The sequence below is a fragment of the Cygnus olor genome, chromosome 8 (genome assembly GCF_009769625.2).
Source record: "Cygnus olor isolate bCygOlo1 chromosome 8, bCygOlo1.pri.v2, whole genome shotgun sequence".
NCBI lineage: Eukaryota > Metazoa > Chordata > Aves > Anseriformes > Anatidae > Cygnus > Cygnus olor.
Window position 1 is genome coordinate 17980155 of NC_049176.1, and position 25167 is coordinate 18005321.

At 39.6% G+C, this 25167-nt stretch overlaps 1 protein-coding gene across 1 annotated transcript; it reads left to right on the forward strand.

Moving 5' to 3' along the window:
• LOC121074117 (vitellogenin-2) lies at window positions 1–24639 on the forward strand. Its single transcript, XM_040565817.1, has 35 exons — window positions 1–547; window positions 662–682; window positions 788–939; window positions 2360–2611; window positions 3207–3368; window positions 3456–3604; window positions 3872–4022; window positions 4144–4301; window positions 4393–4558; window positions 5130–5255; window positions 5608–5826; window positions 6232–6449; window positions 6612–6709; window positions 7275–7399; window positions 7522–7623; window positions 8277–8396; window positions 8483–8672; window positions 10230–10323; window positions 10437–10622; window positions 11116–11260; window positions 11382–11604; window positions 11695–11870; window positions 12247–12864; window positions 13335–13385; window positions 14253–14342; window positions 15382–15594; window positions 15686–15828; window positions 16230–16368; window positions 16900–17035; window positions 17459–17645; window positions 17970–18061; window positions 19160–19257; window positions 19947–20106; window positions 21490–21651; window positions 22464–24639. Exons 1-35 carry the CDS (start codon window positions 478–480, stop codon window positions 22580–22582), a joined length of 5511 nt encoding a protein of 1836 aa, XP_040421751.1. The 5' UTR covers window positions 1–477; the 3' UTR covers window positions 22583–24639.
• Window positions 24640–25167: the final 528 nt, after the last annotated feature.

The following is a 25167-nucleotide window of genomic DNA, read 5'->3' on the forward strand; positions in this document are numbered from 1 at the left end:
GTCTCCTGTCCACAAGGGTGGCCATTAGCCAAAGCTGAGGTAAGAGAGAGAACACAGTCAATGTATATGACACTGACTCTACTTTGTTAATTGGGCTACTATCAGTTAGATAACAGCTTGTGTCAGGTGCCAGGTCAACATAACCTGGGCAAAATCAATCTCATCTGTGGCAGGACCACGTACCAGCAGCCAGCCATGACTCAGTCTAGGAATCAAGTAACATGTCTATTGTAAATTTATTGCAAATGGCCTTGTAAGAGTTTTTTATTAGGATAAGTGGAAACTTTTGGAAAATCCAACGAAAGTTTTATACAAAAAAACAGTGGGATGCCGAGGTATGACTTGATTTTCATTTTTCCGTGTGAGGAGAAGGTATGATTGCAAAAAGAGAAGTGTTTACATAAACTGATAAAAAACTTGAGAATTCAGCAGAATACAGCCACGTGTTCCTGAGCATTCTTCCATAAAAGTCTCGCCATGCCTGGCAGAGCCCCATTCACCTTCACTATGAGGGGAATCATACTAGCCCTAGTGCTCACCCTTGTAGGTAAGCATACACGTCCCTTCTTCATTCCTCTTTCCTGGAATTTTCTTGAGTTCACTGAAAACAATTAGGTTTAGACTAAATGTTACTTACATGGTTTTCCATCTATTTTTGCAGGTAGCCAGAAGTTTGACATCGGTAAGTGAATTTCTGTCTATACACTTCTATCAGTGACTTTGTTATGATGACCATTTATTAGTACATGCTTACATCTATTGTGAAAATGGCTGTTATTTCCCACAGACCCGGGATTCAGTAGCAGAAAGAGTTACCTGTACAGCTATGAAGGCTTTATGTTGAATGGGCTTCAAGAAAGAAGTTTGGCAAAAGCTGGTGTGCGCTTGAGCAGCAAGCTAGAGATCAGTGGGCTATCAGAGAACACTTACCTCCTCAAGGTATCGCATCTGGTTCCAAACATACCAATCAATACTGAACTGCAAATCATGTTCATTTCATTGCATTTTGCTCACTTGTGTTCTAAGAAAGATGTAGGGTACAGATCTGGAGACTTAGTGCTGTAGATTTCAGAGAATGATCTGCAAACTGAAGTTTAAGTGAGGAGTGATTTAGCATCCAACCGCTTACAAGTGCTTGTTGTGAAAATTGTTCATAGCAGGTGCTTCTCATGACTTTCTATCAGAAATAGAGGTGCCAAAATCAGGAGTTCTGTTAGAAAATGTTTAGTTCTAATTCAAGACACTCAAGCATGCTCTGATTTTAAGATTCAATTCAATTCTCAACAAATGTTTCCAACTTTGGTGGGGAGCCTGGACTTGGGTGTGTAAAATCATGGTCATGCAGTAAATTAATAAGTGTAGATTATGTTTACACACTTGAAAAAAAAAGTGAAAGGCATCAAAAAGTAGCACGTAGCAATTATTAGTGTTTGAATAATGCAAGAAAAGATTTGTACACGTGAAAGCATGCCTCTTAGAGATAGGGTTTGACACATCCAAAATAAATGTTTCAGACAAAAATTTTATTTGTCTGTTTAATTTAGTTACAAAGAAGAGCATCTTTCTGGGCACAGAGTTCAATGACAAGAGCTTTAGCAGAGCAGTAGATCTTGTTTCATTAATGAAGGCAAGATGTCAAAGCTATGAGCTAGGAATTGTATTCCTCATCATAGTATTCATCCTGAAATTATGTTGTGTGCACCAGGCTGTGCTTGGAGAGACACCTGAATTAGCAGTAACTTCCCCAAAGTTAGTGAAATTGCATCTGATTTGTATTATGCTGTATGGGGAATAAAAGGTTTATAGACACATTTCTAATTATAAAGAAACAAACAAATGAGTTGATTTAAGCAATTCACAACTATCAAATATGACAAGTAGTTTAGTCAAAGCAACAAGCGTTTTTTGGAGGGGAGGAATTAAAATGAAAATTTCTAAGACTAAAAAAATAGAATGATTTTACCTTTTTATGTTAGATTTAATCTAAAGCAGAAGCTGGTACAGCTATTTTAATTTAAAGCTGAAAAATAGGGATAAATTTACTTGAATCTATTTTTATTACTTTTTTGAATAATATTTTTACCTATATAGTTGATGTTTAAAATTTTCCTGAGAGATAATGGGGGTATGTTAACTGCTTCTGTACCACAAAAGAACACTGCTGAGCACCTTGGACTTGTACTGGCTTTACACTGTAAGCAAGAGATGGAAGAATCAACTGCTGTATGGATATCTAAGCCTATATTTGGAAGGAAAGAGTATATAACTAGTGATTATGTTAATTTCTTCTAATCTGTTTACATATTTAGTACCAAAGTAATTTTATTCATATAAATATCCTTTTTCAAATTCCTCTCAGGTCCGCTCCCCACAAGTGGAGGAATACAATGGAGTCTGGCCCAGGGATCCATTCACTCGATCTTCCAAAATCACACAAATGGTCTCATCATGTTTCAGCCGGCCTTTCAAATTTGAATACAGTAGTGGACGGATCGGAAACATTTATGCCCCAGAAGACTGCCCTGATACGTGTATTAACATAGTGAGAGGAATCCTGAACATGATGCAGATAACCATTAAAAAATCACAGAATGTCTATGAATTGCAAGAGGTTTGTTTTTCCCATTCTAAAACTACTTTATTGAAAGGATGTGTTCTGTTTAGGTGCACTTCCTTCATGTTCCTGTTTATTTTAATCTACTTTCAGCCATCCATCATGAAAAAAGTTGATTTTCATTCACAAAAAAGAAAATGTGTGTGTATGTGTTGAAGGTATTACTTTTGCTGGATCTTTTAAAGACGTTTGTAAAATTGCTTTATGTAAAATGTAATACTTTCAAGAAAAAGGAATTATTAGCTACGAATGTATTTGTTATATTGCTTCCCTGATACAGCTATTTGATCCATTTTATTTGTTCATTGTTGATATTAATTAATTGATTACTTTTTCTCAGTTCCTTGACTGAGTTTAAAATATCCATTTCTGTTCAGTTTTTTAGTTCAATAGGGTAACTTGTGAGTAAAGTTAACAGGTTTCAAAACATAATTCAGTATATTCTTGCCCAAACATAGCTTATCCTTACCCAAAACATAGTTCAGAATATCTTTACTCTCCTACTGCTCCTTCAGAAGCAGTAAAACTTTCTCTCATGTGGTGAAATCCTGTTATAATTAGGAAGTCTCGTTATCTTTTCTCATCTATACAGGCTGGAATTGGAGGTGTTTGCCATACAAGGTATGTCATCCAGGAAGACAGGAAGAATAGCCGAGTCTCTGTTACCAAAACTGTAGACCAAAATAACTGCCAGGAGAAGGTGAAGAAGAGTGTTGGAATGGCTTACATCTATCCCTGTCCTGTCGATACGATGGTATGTGAGATGTGAAAAGACCTTCCTCACAACAAACATGGCTGTTCTGTCGCCACTTACTGTTTGGGTCTCTCTGTCCTTCTCTAGAAAGAAAGGCTGGTAAAGGGGACTGCGGCCTTCTCCTACAAGCTCAAGCAGTTGGACAGTGGCACCCTGATCACAGAGGTTGCGTCGCAGCAGGTGTACCAGATCTCACCATTCAGCGAACCTACTGGGGTTGCTGTCATGGAAGCAAGGTAGGCAGGCTGTGGGGCTGCCTCTCAAAGCGAGAATAACAACTATTTTGTACCAATCTGAGGACTTTATCCATTAGAAAACTGTAAGATTTTACTGTGATTGGAAAAATCCGTAAAGACTAGAAGAGGTAATGTCTCAGTATCATCAAACCAACAAACAGATGAGGCAGATGGGGAGAGAGAGAGAGAGAGAGAGAGAGAGAGAGAGAGAGAGAGGTAATTCACTCCTTACCTGATACTTTTTCATTCCTCTCTGTCTCTTGACAGACAACAGCTTACCTTGCTGGAAGTGAGAAGTGAGCGAGGGAGCGCCCCAGGCATTCCCATGCAGAGCTATGGAAGCCTTCGCTACCAGTTCCCGGATGTACTGCCACAGATGCCCCTTCAGCTAGTCAAGACAAAAAACCCCGAGCAACGGGTATAGAATTTTTAAGTCTTTGAATTGCTTTCCTAATCAAAAGATAATATAAAAGTGATCAGAAATACGATCAGAAATACCAAAGGAATTAACTATGTGTTCACTTTCTCTTGTTGTTCAGATAGTAGAAACACTGCAGCACATAGTCCTGAATAACCAACAAGATTTCCACGATGATGTTCCACAAAGATTCCTAGAGCTTGTCCAGCTCTGCCGAATAGCAAGTGCTGACACTCTTGAGTCTATCTGGAGACAAGTTTCAGATAAACCTCGTTACAGGTATTTATGTGTACAATCTTCTAAGGAATTTTACTTTTTTTTGAGAATTGAGAGCTAAAATTAAGGACTTATTTTTCTAACCTACTTGCAGGCGATGGCTACTGAGCGCAGTTTCTGCAAGTGGCACCACAGAAGCACTAAAATTCATTAAGACCAGAATTCGCAATGATGAACTTAACTACATTCAGACTCTTCTAACTGTTTCTTTGGCTTTCCATTTAATGAAGGTTGATGAACACACTCTTCCAATAGCAGCAGTGAGTAAATCTACATGAATCTTTCCTATTTGATAACAGAAGGAATGGTAATTGATGACAACCATTGGTTATAAAGTTTATTAAAATAGATTCTCCCCTCATGTATAACAATTTTGTACAAATCGTGATCCATGAATTTCTTTTGGCATTATCTATATAAGAGAAGAGTGTGTTTCTATATTGCTACAGTAATATAAAAGCCTTTCTCCTATAACAGCTTCTGAGAATAATTCCCAGTTTAGTTTGCTGGAGTCATGCGTCATGCTGTCTATAGACAAACCTTTGTCCACATTATTTCTTACTTCTGAAACATAAATGGTGGTTTGTGTGTTACGTCATTTAAATAGCTCTTTTAATTGCAAAATATTCCTATAAACTGGAAAGAGCTGCAAGTTAAAACGCTAATACAAACATTAGATATTTTGACACTATGATTAAGTGTAAGCATTTATTCTGAACAGGGTTTTTCCCATCTCTAGTCAATATTCCCCTTCTTAAATAGAAAAAAAAGAATATTAAGTGAAAATGCATCATTGATATATTTTTATTTATTTATTTATTTTTCCTACAGGATTTAATGACCAGCTCTAGAATTCAGAGAAGTCCAATGCTTCAACAAGTTGCCTGCTTGGGATACAGTTCTGTGGTCAATAGATACTGTTCTCAGACATCAGCATGTCCTAAAGAAGCTCTTCAGGTGGGTGTCTTTTTCTCAGATTGTTCTTAGTAGCTTATTAATGTACTTTAGCTTAACTCTTTTCAGCTACAGTATGAAAATGTCAGCTATACATTTTTCAATTGCCTATTAACTGTCAATTGGACAAATACACATTTCATAGTTCTCCTTCAGAACAAAGGCAATAAATCATTTTACTAATGTAGATAATAAATGAAAACACAGTTTTCCCATCCTTTTTTTTCTCAGCCGTCACTGAATACCTGTATGAAAACCATTTGCTTTATTGTGGTAGGCTTTTTAGTGTCTAAGGAGATAACTGTTGCCAATGTATACATTAGGCAGAAAAGGTTTAACTATGCTTTTTCTATAGCCTATCCATGACCTGGCAGATGAAGCAATCAGCAAGGGCCGTGAAGACAAAATGAAATTAGCTCTGAAGTGCATTGGTAACATGGGAGAACCAGCCAGCTTAAAGCGCATCCTTAAGTTCCTTCCGATATCTTCATCCAGTGCTTCAGATATCCCAACCCACGTTCAGATTGATGCTATCATGGCCTTGAGAAAAATAGCTTGGAAGGACCCCAGAACTGTAAGTACCGCCTAAAATAGTAAAGCACTTTCACTGTATCAGTTGGGTTACTGCAAAGAACGAATCCATTGTATTATCTACAGTTGTTTCTTCCAAATTTATTCACCGATCTCTGAATGTCAGCCTCTGAATGCAAAAAGCCATGCTGATGGTTTTTTGATACGTGGACATTTATTTCAGAACAGTGCCATCCCTTCTCCTTGGGGCTGTTCTCATGTGGCCCCATTCAGTTGTGTTAATACAACAATATGGAATCATACAATAAGCCAGATCAGGAAGCTTTTCTGCGGGGATAGTGACCCCTCCCACCCCCTTCCCATATTTCTTGCGGGTTATATGTAGATCCATTCTGCAAAAAAAGTCTAAATTATTGGTAATTCCCAATAATGTGTTACCTCTCTACAGGTGCAAGGATATCTCATCCAGATCCTTGCAGACCAGTCACTTCTCCCTGAAGTGCGAATGATGGCTTGTGCTGTTATCTTTGAGACAAGGCCTGCCCTTCCTTTAATAACAACGATAGCTAATGTGGTGATGAAGGAGAGCAATTTGCAAGTGGCCAGTTTCGTGTATTCCCACATGAAGGCTTTGTCAAAGAGCAGATTACCGTATATGTACAACATGTAAGTAAAGACAGGAATAAAGTGTGCTTTTTTTCTGTAAATAATAAAGTCTGCAACATTCTTGTTAGTAATCACGCATATGCTAACAAATTGAATTCAGTTTCATATTCTGGTGGAGTGCAGTTTATTTCTGGATATTATTACCTTTCTTATTTTGATCAGATCTTCAGCTTGCAATATCGCCCTTAAGCTGCTGGCCCCCAAATTGGACAGGCTGAGCTATCGGTATAGCAAGGTTATTCGTGTTGGTGGTTACTTTGGTGAGTAAAGCATTTCAGTGACTGGGAAATTTTCACTTTAGAAATCTCTTAAGAGATACTAAGTCCTCTGGAGAAATACAACATTGCCAGTCCCCGTGTGAGTTACGTCTAGGAAAGTTCTTTCCATTAACACTGCTGCTGGATGCAAAAAGAGATTCTGTAAGATACTTGATAAGTTTAGTTTCTGAAACAATTAGTTTATTTCTTCCTGAAAAATTAATCTCTTCCTTCTCAAAAGTTATGGTAGAAGCTTTCCCCTTTTGCTGCAGTAATGTGTATTTAGCATACTTCATGTCAGTTAAATGGTCTCTCGTTTCATTTCCCTGCTGTTACAGCCTCCTGTAATACTGTAAAAGATTCTGCATTGGAAAAAGAAATTGGATTAAATGAAACAGTCACATATTTAAAAATACAGGAGTAACCATTTATTAAATTGACCCTAAACAATTAAAGCTTATGTCATGATATATCTTAGAGTTAGTAATTGAAAAAGCTGCAGAAATACAATCTTGAATGCTAAGCAGAAGGTTAGAAAAAAGATGTCTTTTGTTTACTTCTACCATAGATAACTATAGAGTTGGTGTTGCTGGCGATGTCTTTGTTATGAACAGCCCAGGAACAATGTTCCCATCAGCAATAATTTCCAAGTTGATGGCAAATTCTGCAGGTTCAGTGGCTGATTTGGTGGAGGTAAATATTTACTTAAATCAATAATAAAACAAATAAAGCTAATTTCATATTAAAAATTTGACTACTAAGTTTCCACTCTGAAAGTATGTTTCAGACCACTCCTTCTCATGCTGTTTTGGTAGGTTGGCGTCCGAGTGGAAGGCCTCACAGATGTTATAATGAAGCGAAATATTCCGTTTGCTGAATATCCCACATACAAGAAGATAAAGGAGCTTGGAAAAACTGTAGGTGGTTTCAGTAGTGTTATGTCTGGGTTATATGAAGTGGTATTTAGTGAGGCTTATCATAGTAGTTAAGCCCGTCTCGGAGGGTGTTACCCATGCAGCAGTCAGTTTGAATATCTCTGTGAGAGAGGGATTTGCAGTGGGACTGCAGAAGACATTACTCCTGTAATGTCTATGATAACTTTCGCAAGTCTTACTGCTGCCCTGCTTCCTCCCCACCTCAGGTATGACTGCAGAAGGAGCAGGGAGGCGAGGGGGAAGGTGGATGTTGCTGCACAAAACATCTCTCATGTGTGGCAGGTTTTCTCCTCCCTCCCTTCATTTACCTAGCTTAGTTTACAAGAATATCTCTCTATCTGGTGCTGTGCTTTCAAACTGGGTTTAATGGTACAAATGGCCCAGACCCTCTGTGTTAGAGTAGATGTTATTTCACCAGAATACCTGGGGATGGAAGGCAATTCATGGGCATCTGTCTCAATGGTAGGGAGTAAATCTGAAATAGTGACACTAAGCTATTAACAAAAAAGTAAAGAGATGCAAGGGGCAAAAGAAAATTGGAGGTTTGTCATTAACAGTCTTCATCACCTTGCTAAATTGTCATTTATAAAGTGTTTCATTAAGGAACTTTGCTTGTTTCCTTATCTGTTCCCTAGCTGCTGGGATGGAAAGAGCTGCCGACAGAGACCCCCTTGATATCGGCCTACTTGAAAATATTTGGCCAAGAGGTGGCCTATGTCAACATCAATAAGGAAGTCCTGCAACAAGCTATGAAGGTACCAGGGGCCACTACTTCTCTTTGCGAGGTTTGACACCATCATAATTTCATATCCTCACCTCTTGGTTCTCTATTTGCTGACAGACGATAGTAGAACCTGCTGACAGAAACACAGCGATGAAGAGAATTGCCAACCAGATCCGCAATGGAATTTCAGGACAGTGGACACAGCCGGTGTGGATGGGAGAGCTGCGATATATTGTTCCCAGCTGCCTCGGCCTGCCGCTGGAATACGGGTCATACACCACGGCCCTGGCACGTGCTGCAGCCAACGGTGAGTTGGAGAGTACGAGATGTGCTGTGCTAGCTCCAAGCAGGGGCTGGGAGGGACAGGCTGAGAAAGGCCAGAGAAGGACGTAGAAGAAAAAAACAACTGATTTTTGTAGTGTTTTGAAACACGGGAGGGGCAGTAGTAAAGATGTTTGAAGAGAAGCAGGTCAGAGTTGATTTCTGCCTTGTGTTTGAATGCATTGAAGACAGAAGAAATTAGGTGAGAAATCTGGGAAACCAGAGGGAAAGGTCACAGCATTCAAGGCCAGAAGACGTGAAAGCTGTGTGGGGAGCTGACTGCAGGAATGGGCAGAAGGGGTACCTCCTGAGAGAGGCAGATGCACACTAGGCAGGATTTAAACAGTAGCATTAGAGAAGGCAGGAAGAGAAGAAGGCTTGGAAAAGAGACAGAGTTCTGTTTTAGCAGAATGAATGGGCAAGTATGAGTTATCATGAAGAGAATTCACTGATCATACGGTTGTACTACAGACTTTTAATTGAGGTTGATAGTCACCCTTCCTTTTGCTGACACCACATAAGGATGAAGAATGAAATACAGATACTTGTGCTCTTTTTACGCTCTCTATGCATCCTCTCTTGGCTGCTCTTGCTTTTTGTTAGCTTGTTTTAATAACATCTTTGAAACTGTGCCCCACCTCCTTGCCGCGGTGTTTTTTGGTTTGGTTTGGTTTATGTTTTGATTTGAATAACATCCTTGTAGCCAAAGTGGGGAGGTATGGACTGGATGGATGGACTACAGAGTGAGTGACAGCTGTCTGGACTGCTGGTCTCAAAGAGCAGTTAACAGATGAGGGTCTAATTAGTGGCTTGCTAGGAGCAATGCTCCTCAGTTGTCAGCACTTGATCATTGTCTCTGTTAACAATCTGAACTTTTGGAAGAGAAGCCACCCTCAGCACATCTGTGGATGAGATCAGTGTGGGGAGAGGTCACCATGCTGGGGGTCAGGCTGCCATTCTGTGGGATGCTGACAGGCTGGAGGGATGGCCCAGCACAAGTGTGCTGGAATTTGACGAAGGCCATGAAATGTCCTTCACCTGGGATGGGGTAACCCATGCAAGTGTATGTAGACTGGGCGTCACCCAGGCAGACAGCAGCTCTGCAGAAAAGGGCCTGGGAGGCCTGGTGGACAAGCTGATAGTGAATCAGCAGTGTGCCCTTGTGGTGATGAAGGCCAACTGCATCCGTGGCTGCCAAAGCAAGAGCAGAGCAAACACCAAAATGTTTTTCTCCCCTTATTTATCGCATTTCAAGCTGCATCAGTAGTTCTGTGTCCATTTTGGGGTTCTTACTGCAAGACTGGAGGAAATCCAACAGCAGATTACCAAAATCCTTGTGGGCTGAAGCACTTGAACACAGAACAAGTTTTCTGCATAGTTTCTCTATTTTTTGGACTTGAGAAAAATCTAGTCTGTCTTGTTTTTCAGCCTTTTTAGCTGTATTAACAGAAGAGATTACCTATTCCTGAAAACAGTGGCTTGCTTATATTCAAGTCCTTTCTTTCAGTTTTACCATTTTTAAATGTTGTTTTGTTGCGTGCAGTCGACGGAAAGATGACCCCGCCTTTAACTGGAGATTTTAGACCTTCTCAGTTGCTTGATTCCACCATGCAGATTCGGTCTGACATAAATCCAAGGTATGGCAGTTTTCTAAGTCTTTAGATATTAATGGAAGTCTTTTATGAAAGGGGGGAACCTCAAGCTAAAAAAGAACACCCGTCTTACATATGGCCACTGTGCTCTGTTTCAGCTTGTACGTACATACAGTCGCAACAATGGGTGTCAACACAGAATACTTTCAACATGCTGTTGAAATTCAAGGCAAGGTCCAGATGAGAGTGCCAATGAAGTTTGATGCCAAGATAGACATGAAATTGAAAAATATTAAGATTGAAACAAATCCATGCCGTGAGGAAACTGAGATATTGGTTGGAAGGTACAGTGGCATTACTTCATAATGTTTCAGCAACAGAAAGTAGCCTGAAGTTCACAATTCACTGACCTCTTATGGAGGTTTCTGCAGTGTGATTTTTTTCAGTGTGTAGCATAACCTTTAGTGTAAAAAGCAAGAGATAGGAATAAGGGAAATAAAAGTCAAAAGATGCCTAAATTATTTAGGAGCTCAATTTTTTTTGTTTGTTGTTTTGTTTTGTTAAATTCTTTTTTATTCTATTTTTATTTTTAAATGAATGTCTCTCATGTTTTTGAAATTTGTTTAAATTTTCCATGCTTTGAAAACTTCCAGTGATGTTTCTCCTGTTTCGCTCTTATTTAACTTTAGCAATACTTCTACATATGGTTGTGTATGCAGTTCCTATGTTCAAACAACATACTTCTGTAATGTTATGTGGCGCTGACAGGACATAATTAATTTAATCCAAAAACATGGCTTTGGAATTATTTGCCATTTTCTGTGCATATTTCCACAGACATAAGGCTTTTGCTGTATCAAGAAACATAGGAGAATTGGGTGTTGAAAAGAGGACCTCAATTCTCCCAGGAGATTCTTCATCAAATATCGTGGAAGAACCTTTCAGTCCAACAGAGAGAGCTTCCAGGGAAAGTTTCACAATGGTAATCTATTCTCTTTTTCTTATATAATAAGATTAACCCCTTCTGTGCTGCACGTGTCTGCAGTTTTATTCTTGCCTATGATATGCTCCCAGTGGTGTTCACATGCTCATCTCCACTGCAGCAGGGGCCTGACAGCATTCCAAGTAAACATTCCCATAGCTCTCAAGAGGATCTTCTCCATGGCACCAGAAGAAAAATACATAAACGAGACATTTGCATCAAACTGCATCGTCTTGGTTGTCAGCTCTGCTTTTTCAGAAGGTCACGAGATGCCAGTTTCATAAAAAATACATATTTGCACAGGTTAATTGGAGAACATGAAGCTAAAATTGTTTTGATGCCAGGTACAGTACTGAGCACAAGCCTTTTCTTATTAGGTTTGTTAGTGCTATTTGAAGAGGTATAACCTTCTCATCCATGCAATTGCTGTGCAGTTCAAACAGATGCTGATATTGACAAAATTCAGCTGGAGATTCAGGCAGGATCCAGAGCAGCCTCCAAAATAATTCATGAAGTAAACTCAGAGTCTGAGGAAGAGGATGAGACATCTCCATACGAGGACATTCAAGCTAAACTGAAGAAGATTCTAGGCATTGACAATGTGTTCAAGGTAAGAGATTTTGAGCATGGGGGGAGATATTTTCAAATAAATGAAGTCAAGTGTTGAAGGCTAGTGTGGAAAACTGGCACAGGAAAGCAAGAATGGGGCTAGTTTGAAGGGTGCTGGGGCTGTCAGCCCGTGTCATGTCAGCAGAGTTTGATTCTAAGTGGTGCATCCAACTGGGGCTGGTCCTCGATGCCAGGGCAAATTTCATCTGGGAAGAGTGGATCTAAGTGAGTTATGCAGCTTCTGTGGTGGGTGAGGCCAGGAAGTTTTACCGAAAAGCTGTGGTGAGCATTTCATCTGACACACAGGGATATTTTATTTTGTAATATAGAACCAGATGTATCCCCTGTCTTGCACTTCCCTTTGAACTGTTTTGCAGGTTGCAAACAAAACACGACACCAGAAAAAGCGACCTTCTAAGAAAGAAAACACTATGCTAACAGAGCTTGGGACAGACCCCAATGCAAAAACTCCCTCCAGCTCATCTTCTGCCTCCTCAGCTGTTTCCTCTTCTTCCTCATCATCTGCTTCCTCTCCTGATCATAGAAAGCCCGTAGATGAAGATGACAATGATCAAGTAAAGCAAACTAGAAACAAAGACACAAGCCGCAAGAGCAGCAGCAGTAGTGGTAGTGGCAGGAGCAGCAAGAGCAGCAGCAGCAGTAGCAGCAGCAGCAGTAAGAGAAGCAGTAGTAGCAGCAGTAGCAGCAAGAGTAGCAGTAGCAGCAGCAGCAAGAGCAGGAGCAGCAGTAGCAGCAGCAGAAGCAGCAAGAGCAGCAGCAGCAGCAGCAAAGGTAGCAGTAGTAGTGCTAGCAGCAGTAGCAGCAAGTCAGTGAATCACCACAGCCATAGGCATCACTCAAGATATCTGAATGGCAGCAGTAGCAGCAGCAGTAGCAGTAGGTCAGTGAGTCACCATAGCCATGGGCATCACTCAGAACATCTGGAAGATGGCGGCAGCAGCAGCAGCAGCAGCAGCATGTATTCCAAAATACGGGTAACTCATGTTTGTCAGTAAATTGATGCTAATATTTGCGAATTGCAATCCTGATGGCAGTTGGCTTTGCATCAAATTATGAGTTGACACAGTAAATTTTAGCAACATAAAATTTCAAAATCTGTTCTGCTAACACACCTGCAATCGTTGGATCAGATGACTCCTTTGAAACATCTCAAAAGTTTCCACAAGATTGCTGAAACTTTTGTTATAGGCAGGGAAGCATTTTTTGCCAATTCACTGCTTTCTGTCAATACACACTGTCTGTTTCTGTCTTAATTTTGCAGTAGGAACATTAATGCTTTATATAAACTATTTCAAGTCTCGCATTATGCGCTTGTGACTAAGCATACTCTGCATGAATGATAATTAGTAAAATTCTTACTTAGTTCCCAGTGCTCAGATTTCAATGTAATTGCAGCATTTATTTTCTTCTGAGGCTTTTCGTCTTGTTCTTGTTATTTTCAAAGGGAGGTCATGAGATTTATCAGTACCGCTTTAGATCAGCACACAGACAAGAGGTGAGTTTTCTTTTCTCAGTAAATTAAGATTGCAATCTGTCGTGAGTCAAATGAAAAACCTTAAAGACCACTTGTTGTCTTTGTTGAGGAAAATTACAGTGCTGATAACATTTAGAACACCAAATTGACCATGATGGTTCTTCTGAGACTCAAAAAGACAGGGAGATATATTCTCCTTTGTGTTGTGTGCATGATTTGTGGTTCTGCAAAGTAGACACAAAGCCTCTACCAAAGCCTGGGACATTTGCCTGGCTTTGATCACTTGGTGTCTTGGATTGGAATCATTGTTGACACACACTAGGGTAGGTGTGTTGGCAAATGTGGGAGGATATCTTAATTTATGGTACTTTAGTTCAGCAGAAGATATCTCACTAGGGTGTGATACAGCCAGGGGCAGTGAAATTGTTATGAGTGTTCCTTGAAAAGTAAAACATTTGGCTGTGTCTCTCTATTCATTTCATCCTTTCCAGTCATTTGGTTCATTCAATATGTCCTCCAGGTGATCAGGCCCTTCCAGATGTAAACTGAATCAGTTCTGATCTTTTGTATTGAAACAAGAGGCTGGTTCAGTTTGGCTTGATCTGGTTCCTTGCTTTTTCACAAAGGGGAATTCTCATCTAGGTGTGTGTTCCTTATTTGTCTCTTCTGAGAGGTCACATATACTTGACTAAACGAGATTTTTCAGGGAACATATTAAGCAGAATGAAGCATATTATATTGCAAGTCATTGAGCTGCTCAGTGTTGGAATGCAAGTTTATCACTAATAAGTGTCATGACAGATAATGTTCTGTAGCACCTTCTGGTGCAATTTCCTCAAGTGTGATTTTACATTACCTTCTTGAGCGTGATGTATTTTCTTCTTGCAGTTCCCAAAAAGGAAACTCCCAGCTGACCAATACAGCAGCACATACTCCTCTACAAGATCCAGTTGTGACACATCCCGAGCTGCTTCCCAGGTTAGTTGCATCATTTTTAGGGTTTTTGACAGCTTGGAAAAATGGCAGAGTGGCCATACATTTACAGTAATTGTACAGCTAGGACATGGGAAAGAGAGAAGTAAGAAATTGTCAAGTGTTGGGTATCAACCAAGAGCGAGAGACACTGTAATTTCCCACACACACTTTCCTCTGCAGCAAGGTGAGGATCACTCATACCATAAGCCTGCCTTTATAGCAATCCAGCCCAACAGATACTCATAGAGACTGATCTTGTGTCCCCTGCAACGAGGAGGTGCAGTGCCAGGGCATTGGTAGTAGTGACCAAGGCTAAGAGGAGCCTCAGGAGAAGGCACGCTCCAGAGATGGCATGTAGCACCTTGGCTCCTCACCAGCACCCAGCCTGATGCATGCAGGCTTGCTGCCTGGGGAGAAATGCAGTGAAGGAATTGCAAGTTATAGCATGCTTATGGTCCAGCTGTCAAGGGGGGAGGTTCTTAACGAAGAAATGTAACAGATTATATTTAGTGCTGGGGTGCTGTTCGGGCACCTGCTTGTCCCACAGAGCCCACAGCTGAAGTCTGAGGTGAAAGCCAGCAGACCAACCAGGCAGGTAAAGAGAGGGACAGCTGCTGGTGGATGGTATTGTGAGAAGGATTGGTGAATACAACTGACAGCTGATGTTTGTTAAATTTAACAACTTTTTTTTTTTTAATTCATGGGCAAATATACAGGTGTTAATAATAAAGCCTAAATCATATAGCCATTACTGTATCCTTATGTTATGAACACTTCCATGGTATCAGCTCAGTAAAAGGCACAAATTTTGGCTCATATCAAATACAGTGATAAAATCCATCTGTGCTTGCAGAGGCACATGCACGCTAAGACATATGCATGAGAATTTATAGGCATCTATAGGTATGGTACATATGCTGGTATATATTTGCGGTTCAGTTTTTTATTTTTTATTTATCCATCTAGATCTTGCATCTAAAATGTTCCATAGTAACTCCTTTATAATGACATTCTTTGCGTACTTTGTTCCCCTTCTTCTTAGCCTAAATTTCTGGGTGATGTCAAAACACCAGTGTTAGCTGTTTTCCTGAATGGCATTAGTAACAATAAGAAGACAGGAGGCCTCCAGCTCGTGGTATATGCTGATATCGATTCCATCAGGCCCCGGATGCAGGTATTTGTGTCAAACCTCACAGATTCAAGCAAGTGGAAGCTCTGTGCTGATGCTTCAGTCCTCAATGCTCACAAGGCAGTGGTAAGGCTCAAAAAACAGTTATATACAGTTATATGCATCACAGGAAAATCATGTTGCCTGTGTTTAAAAACGGACCATTTCTCCACTGTAGGGTTACGTGAAGTGGGGCCGGAATTGCCAGGACTACAAGGTTTCTACTGAGCTGGTAACTGGGCGGTTTGCTGGCCACCCTGCTGTACAAGTGAAATTGGAGTGGCCTAAGGTTCCTTCAAGTGTCAGATCAATAGCAGAATGGTGAGGTTTTAGTCTCGCTCATTTATGTCACTCATTTATAATATTGTTCAACTGTGAAAAATCAGTATCCACCCATGTGGTTCTAGTGATTAAAGTACCAGCTATTTTAAATTCTGTGATCTGTCTGAGTACTGTCTTTGCACATAAAAGTTGAATGGGAGATCATAGCCATCCTGTAGTAACATTCAGTAATTCCTCATGCTGGACAAAATTACTGAAAACTGAAGAACAGATTCTTCCTTTCAGTGAACACTTGATCAGTAACGGAGAGAGTGGTTAATGGGGACATGACCAATGATCCTGAATATGCCACTTACACATAGATGTGAGGCAGATGGTTTTGGATGTGCCTCTTTTTGCCTCTCTATTTCACCAGATCTTTCTCTTTTGAATTTTTGAAGGTTTTACAATTTTGTCCCTGGGGCTGCATTTATGCTGGGGTTCTCTGAGAGAATGGACAAGAATCCTTCTCGACAAGCCAGGGTGGTCGTGGCTCTAACTTCTCCAAGGACATGTGATGTTGTTATCAAGCTTCCTGATGTAAATATGAAACATTATCCTCACTCTCTCTCTTTTTTTTTTTTCTTCTTTTTTTCCTGATAGAAAAGTGAGTTTTTTTTTTTTAATTACATTGGGTGAATTCTGAGAAAGAAAAGTTAAGTAAAGTAAGCCTCAGTTTGGGTGTAAATGTTGAAAACAGCTTTTGTTTATTTTTGACTTTTTTTGTATATATACATATGTATGTATATTCATAGAGTGATTTTGTTCATGCAAAAAAATGGGTACTCATGAAGAAATGCATTTCCATCTCTAGTACTCCATAAGTGTTCCCCTAACCACCTTTGAAGGGAAATAATTCATTCTCTCCCAAATGCTATCTGAATGACACACACCAGAAGCAAAAAACTCGTGGACAGTGAGTCAGATGATTTGTGTTCATATAAATTCTTTGTCAGCCAAGGTAGAAGAGACTGAAATCAATTTCAAAACAGGAGAAAAGGCTATCTCAGCTGTTTGCTGTGAATACTTGTCACAAGTGTGTTTTGACTGTGCTTTTGAATTCCTTTTTAGATGATCCTCTATGAAAAAGCCATGAGACTTCCCCTGCCACTCCCTGTAGGTCCAAGGATACCAGCTTCAGAGCTGCAGCCTCCAATCTGGAATGTCTTTGCTGAAGCCCCCTCTGCAGTGCTTGAGAATTTGAAAGGTTGGGATTTAATCTGGTTCGGAAGCAGGACATCTTCAGTCTCTGGAATTACTTGAGAATCTTCTGATTTTTTTTCTGGCATTATTTGTCTCCAGTTAATTAAGACATAGACTGTAATAATGCAAGGATAATTCAATTGGGAGAGAAAATTGTGCTTATAGTACACAAATCAGCAAGGATATTTCAGGAAAATCAAGATTGACAATTATCTGACCTGGTAACATCTAAAATTTCTGGCAATTATTTTGTTAGATAGACTTTTTTTTTTCTTGGTAGACAGAAGCCCCTGTAATCCATATAAAAATATCACATAATGAAAAAGAAATATAAAGCTAAAATAATATAGCACTAAAAATAAAACATTCCATTTAATGAGTTTCTTTTATGGAAAAGCAAATATTCACTGGCTTTCTATTTAAACAGCTCGCTGCTCAGTTTCGCACAACAAGATCACAACCTTTAATGAAGTCCAGTTTAACTACACGATGCCAGCAAACTGCTATCACATCTTGGCTCAGGACTGTAGCCCTGACCTTAAGTTCCTGGTGATGATGAGGAATGCTGAAGAAGCTATGAACCTTAAAGCCATCAACATCAAGCTTGGCAGCCAGTAAGTAACTCCTACCAGATGCTGGGATTGTGAGGGACTACACTGTCCACATTTAACAGGGGAGAAGCTTAGATTTAAGCTATACTGAAATTGTTCAGCAGCCCATGGGATTTTAGCATTTTCCTTATTTACTTTCCATGCGTATTGAATGTGATGCCTATGACATCATCCTGCATTTTAGGTGACAAGAATACCCCTGAAGTAATTTAAGCAGTTTAAATTAGTTCATGTTGTGACCAGTGATATTTGGAAAGCAGTAAAATAATTTTGTCAATCTGTGTGTATGAATGTGGTACAAACAGGTATGAATGCTCTTCTTAACAGCGAAATTGATATGCATCCTGCCAACGGACAGCTGAAACTGCTGGTGGATGGGGTTGAAAGCCCCTCAACAAATGTTTCACTCATATCTGCTGGTAGGTGATGCAGAATCTGTTTTGTTTCATTTTCATGTATATGTTAGGAGAAAGAAAGAAAGAGAAGACAAAAAAATTTCTAACAAAAATTTCCCCAGTTTGTGTTCAATAAGTATTTACACCTTTTGCTGTAAGATTATTATTTAAGAATTTATATTTCACTCAGTTGCATGTGAATATTTATAAAGACAGATTAGAGTGTAGAACTCCTGAAGTAGCCAAACTAAGCAAAATATAACCAACATTTCATACATTACTGTGGCTCCCACTGGAGTTGCAAATTTAAGAATTTTATCAGATATACTATAAAGCCTTGCTTGGTAAAACTTTTTGAAGTAAAGCTTTTCTAAACTTCACCACCCTTATATGTCAAAGATTTCCTATTTTGATTTGTAGGTATAAATTTGGTCAGCATTCTGAAATCTGCTAGGAATAAATATGGACTACTGTGTGTATACAGAAAAAATAGTCTGCTTTCTCCTCTCAAAGCAGGAATATTTTTTCTGTGAAAGGACACAGGAGGACTTTGCCTCATTCTGTACAATGCAGTCAGGGGCAATGTACAATGCAGGTGTTTCCTGACTGTATATCTGTAGTATTCAAATCAGGCTAAGTCTTGCTGAAAGTGGGTTAGCATCTGCCAGTGCTGAGCTCTGTCCTAATTATTATGCACTTGGTAAGTGATAATTATGCTAAAAATGGCTTCAGTGACAATCGTGTTGTTTTCTGTATTTTCTTACTCCTATATAGTATAGTCAGGGCCTTGTATTATGTGCAGAACTGCACAGATATTAAAGGTAGCTCTGTAATTGCTTCTAGAAATAAACATGATATGCTAATAACCCAAAGAGAAATAATAAATCTGTGATAATTAAATTGTTTTCCAACTTTTTACAAACAGCTATTTTCTATATATACACATTTCTGCATTGTTTTTCTGTCTTTTCTGCTTCTTGATAACAAATGAGGAATTTAAAGCAAAAGAGGCAAAAGAGTGTTTTAAAAACATGACAGCAACATTTTCTTAAAGAAGATAGATTGGGTCTGTTTTAGTGTTGGCTTTGTTTTTTTCTTTTTTCTTTTTTTTTTTTTTTCTAGGTGCTTCTTTGGGAATCCACAGTGAAAAGCAAGGCCTTGTACTTGTTGCCCCAGCCTATGGCATTGATAAATTATACTTTGATGGACACACATTCATGGTATAGTTCTTCCTCTTCATGAGCTTTGATGTTGAGAAATTTCTGTTGGATTCCCTTAAATCTGTGTATGAGTGCAAGAGTGTATAGTGGCAAAGCCAAATTTGTCCAGAGCCCCCAAAAAAACAAAACCAAGAAGATACTTCAACCAGCATTGCAGAGTGCTGTTCTTTATTCCTGAACAGGAGACATAAGAGTCTTTCACCACCAGTAATACCTTATCCCTATAGAACAGGTGTGTGCCGGAAAATGGGCCTGTGAGTATACACAGACTGAGTCAGCAGCACATTTGCAAGAAAAAAAAATATTTTCAACTCCTGTCTACGTTTTAAAGGCTGTACTAGAAAAAACGTGAAACAGAAATATAAGAAAACAGTATCATACTGTATGCATCGCCTACTGGGAAAACATCCACCACACAAAAACTTCAGCATATTGATAGTCTAGACTATTAATAACTTAATACACTAGACGGGCAAACTAGATTTTAAAGGCTCTGATACAGCTAAATCATGGGAGTTTAGCATCTGATTGTGAGATGCTTTTTAATTCTCAGCAAAGAAAGCAAACATTTTAAATGTTTGTGCGTTAACTTATACTGGAATGCATCTATATAGAAAAAATCTACTACATAGTGATTTTGTTTGTTTGTTAATTTGAAATGCTTTTGACTTTTTTTTTTTTTCTTGAAGATTCAAGTTGCTTTATGGATGGCAGGGAAAACATGTGGAATATGTGGAAAATATGATGCAGAATGTGAACAAGAATATCGGATGCCCAATGGATATCTAGCTAAAGATGCTGTGACCTTTGGTCATTCTTGGATTTTGGAAGAAACACCTTGTAGAGGAGGTATGCAAGCTGTAATGAATTTAATATAGTATCACCGCAATTGTTTAGAAATTGTAGAATCTTTAAAAGATTAAAATCCGTAAACATTTTCGAAAACAAACACATTTTAAAAGGGCTAATCATTAAGTTACATTAAGTACAACATTTTTTCTCAGCTTAGAAAATAATAAGAAATTACAGGTTAAAAAAATAGAAAAAGTCAGTAGAAATGAAATAATCAAGCTTAAACAAAACCTTTGTTTCAGTTTTAAAGTGAAAACAATTAGGAAGATTAAAAATATATATATAAGAGGATAAATTCACATGTAATATTTGATTTGAGCAAACAGCATTTTCCAGCCAGTATCTGATCCATCAAAAAATCAGATGGGGATTAGTAATTACCATGGCTGAACATCTGATTTTTGAACCAGTGCAACCTGTCAAGCAAAGCATTTAAGTACATGAGCAGTTCCAGGGACTTAATTACATTGTTGAAATAAAATAAAATAAAAGCTGTGTTTTAAGTGTTCCAGTAGATTAGGATCTTATGTGGTACTCCATTCTCTCAGCTGAGGTTATGATGCAACAGCATACCATAGTGGAGGTAGGAAAACAAGCATGTTGCTTTTGTAAACCTGATGGGAAGGACTTACTTGCTACCTGGAGATAACTTTTACATGTTTAGCTGTACATTAACTGTACATTAACTGTTACTTTTCTGCGTGTCTCTTTAAAGAGTACTGGGCATCAAACTTGCTTTAGATGTATATGCAGTACATGGGCATGTACACAATAAAATTCACACAGGCAGTAGTGCCCACACTGTGTTTCCATTCAACCTATGGAAGAAATTGCTGAAATTTTAGAGAATAAAGCTTATAGTCAGGAATAAGTTGTGGCTTGTTTAGCTTCTCACACACTTGTAACTGCTTGTCCTGGGAAACCAATATGAGACCAGTATTACTGTCTGGCAGCGATGACTTTTGGTTGCTCTCTGCAGCAGTTTTGAGTCTGAATGATAATGGTAATGGTGTAATTCTTTAGTGATTATTTTTATTTGTTCAGAAATACCCTTTTTCTTTCCACTGGTGAATACTCAAAGCTTTTGAATGTGAGCCAGTTTACTTTGCAAAATGTTTATTGGAATGACTATGTTTCTACATCCTAATCTATAAATTAAACCAGTTACACTGGAAATTAACTTTTTGTAGCTCCGTATCTAATTAGCTAATTTGAAAAGCTTATCAGTCAGTGATGCTGCTTTACTTATGAACAACATACAGTTTTTATAGACGCAATTTGATTGCTAATGTGAAACATCATTGGCAGATGGGTCAGTCTGGGGAGATCTGAAGATTTTGTACATAAGAATGTAAACTACCATCAATGATTCTGTTGCAGCTTGTAAACTGCACCGTTCATTTGTGAAGCTTGAGAAGATGGTTCAGCTTGCAGGTGTAGAGTCAAAGTGCTACTCTACAGAGCCTGTGCTACGCTGTAGGAAAGGATGCTCTGCCACCCAGACGACTCCAGTAACTGTTGGTTTCCACTGTCTTCCAGCTGGTAAGTCAACAGAAATCTTGCTGAATTGGAGCTACCCAAACGGTGCCTTGACTCAGTTATTACACTCAAAACATGTGATTGGTTTGACTGAAGACCTTTCCCTGTTTTCATTAATAAGTAAAACTTTTTTTAGCGATATACAGATGTTTTTCTGTTGTAATTTTACCATTTTTCATGATTGTTGCATTTAAAATCTAAACTGAATGCCCCTTCATGGTGCTTTGATCTAACAGAGTAAGGGCAGCGTAAGAGTACACTCAACATTGTGATTCTGCAGAAAACCTATGCACTGAAGCATGTGATGATTCAGGATTATATACGGAACCCTGAAACAGGGATCCTCATCTTTTATATTTTTATATATCTCTGCCTTTGGGCATGATCCTATTTCCCTGAGCTGATTTGGGCAATAGAAGGATAATTGTGGACAGGATTCCTGCCCACAGGTACAGTAATACTGGGGTATGTCTCTTTCATAAGTATATAGTAGATATTAAGAGATCAGATTAGGTGGATATAGATTACATAGATGATAGGTTCGTGTCTGTTTCCTTCAAGACCACAATATCCTTTCCTAAAAGTGTTATTAATAAAACTCTGCATGGAAGTAGTAGTTTTCAATGTAGAAATTACTTATTACTTAAGCGGATTTCCTTGAACATCTCTGCTTGAGTTAGTCAGATAAAAATATGCATAACATCTAGAAGAAGCCAAGCCTGGTGTAATTAATGACTAGTGCAAGGTAAATGCTGTATCTTGCAAAACTGCTTCTGAAACATACTATTTACTTTTCATTTCTTGTTCACCATCAGATTCGGCTACTAGCATGACTGACAAACAGATGAAATTCGACCAGAAGTCAGAGGATATGCAGGATACTGTTGATGCACACATAGCATGTTCATGTGAGAATGAAGAGTGCAGTACATGAAGCTGTACACTGCAGCGCAGGAGAAAACAGAAACATTTTAATGTTTTTATTGTGTTGTCTAAGAAGACTCATCTTAAGAAACAATAGAAATACTAAATTAAATACTTAAAGATGTGTGGAATTTTCCTAAGTAATTTAAAGTATTAAACTTTATTATTGTATAAACTGTTCTAATTGCCTATAAATATCTGATTTTGTAATAAATATGTGCATGGAAAGATTGATGAAGGCTTCCTTATTTCACTGGTTGTAGAAAGAGGAGATCCACATTGCTTCTCCTCGACCCACATTTCATAGACTTCTTGAGTCTGTGACAGCCAGCTGTGTAGACATGCATCAGACAAGTGTTTGTGTCTGGCCCCACCGCGGTATGGGTTAGGTTGAGTGGCAGAAGCTGCATGCCAGGCTCCTGCTTGTTTCCGCCAGCGCTTTCTTCTTTGGTGTGCACCCGCAACAGGAACTGATCGGCTCCAGGTGATACAGCACCCTCTGCAACAGCAAGACAATGTGGTGCTCCACAGTAATAAGGCAATGTGCCAGTGCTGCTGTGGGGAACAGCAGGATCAGGGAATAAGCCTGAACCTCAGGCCTCTGGACAAGGCTGCCCCGAAGGAAGCAAGAGCACCTTATGTTCCTGACACTCCCCACACAGAAGCTGGTGCAAATCAGGGGGTCTCCAAACAGCCCCTGGGTGTGATGCCCACCCGCGGCAGGTCTGCGTGGTCACGGGGACAGATGTGCTCCTCTGCCCTGAGCGCCAGAGGGTGCCCAGGGGGTTTCAGCCTTATATTCCAGGTCAGTGTTTCATGCTTGACCTTGGGGCCATGCCAGCAGGCTGAATGTGTATGGCAGGTGGGTTTTCTGTGAGAGAACCACCTCAGGTACAGACCACCTCAGACTCAGACACAACCGCTGATGTCAGTGATTTCCTTGGTAGCTTAAGTCATCAGGATTATTGCACTAATTTCAATAGAAATAGCATTGTTCCCTTTTACATTTATCAGTCCTATCTCATCAGCGTTCTCCCAATTCACATGTGTGTAGCCAGACATTTTTATAACTGACCACATTCACTTCTACATTGAACTCTGTTAAGCAAAGCAGAATGTGATCCTACTGAGGTGTTAAAAATGTAACTCTTCAGTAAATTAACTAAAAGAGAGCAAGTGACTCAATTCTTAAAAAATCAGCAGCAAACAATGAAGACAAAATGGCGCTTACCAGTGACCACATGGAGTGTAGAGTTGATTGTTGGGTAAAAGACCTGAGAAAGTTCTGTAAGAATTGTGCCATTTTGCTTTCCCCTGCAGCTTTGGCACCTCCAAATGTATGCATGTGTGTGCATTTTATAGTTTGGAAAGGTAAGTGTCCTTAGTACTGAAAGGAATCTGAAAGACAGGCGTGAGAGGCAGACACAGTTCAAACGCTGTCACTCTTGGGCAGTGGCAGTAATGCCGTGAGGTGACTTCCCTTTGAGCTGCTGGGTTTGCTGGTGCTTGTAAGTCCCGTGGAAGCACAGACTTGCCCAAGGCCGCAGCCAGCAGAACCCGGGGCTCAGCATCAGGCTGCCCGGCTGGCTCCCCAGTTCCCAGCCAGGTCTGGAGCACGGCTCTTGGGAGGCCCTGGCCTCATCTGCGTCTCCTGCCCTGACACTGTGGACGTTGAGCAGAGCTCTGGGGAAATGCTGTCCAGGGCTGCCCCTGGGCACAGCAAAGTTGGTCATTACCTCACAGTTGTCTTAGGTTTTTTTTGTAGTTGTTGTTTCCTTTCTTTTTTTCCCCCTCCTTTTAATTCAGGTTATTTCTTCTGGAGAATATGAACCATGAAGGGGTGTGAGTATATTGCGAGGACAGAATGGGAGATGAAATTGTACTTGATGGACTGAAGAAATGGCCCAGAAAAAATTAAAGGATTCGGTTCTACAAAGAAAACCGCGAAGGTGAAGTCTTCATGTGTGGAATGTGGAGCAGCAGCAGAGGTGATCCTGCCCCAGGGTGCAGTGTTCGCTGCCCAGCATACTGGGGTGGGGTGCTCGAATCTGATTGTAAAAAGAAATGAAAAGTAAACAGCTCGTCATGGGAGCAGGGGCCCTGCTGACAAAGGACTCAGCTGTAGCTAAGAGAGGCTTTCCCTGCTGTCGGGTCCCCGTAGGATTTGGAAATTGCATCCAAGGCTAGGAGGGATTTGATTGCAAACTCCCTTTGCATTGCACTTTGAACTGCTGCACCACGAAGTCCAGACATGGCTATTTTACAGATATAGTGTTTTGTAAAAAAAATTTTTGCAGCTGCATATAAATATGCTATAGTATGTTAGCTTTTGAACCTCTCACCAGTTGCCAGTAGTTACATACTCAAATCCATTAGCTATATTCACCAAATCTCAAAAGACATGATACAACTCCCTAGTCTTGCTCACAGCATGAATGGCTTAGCTTTTCTGTCAGTCTATCAATTTTACTAAGGATGACGTTAAAACAAACAGGACCAGAATATAGCACCAGTAAAAACATGGTGCAGTACTTGCTATATTTCAAAATATTTTGAAGGTAAGATTTTAATTTTTTTTTAATCCTACAGTTGCCA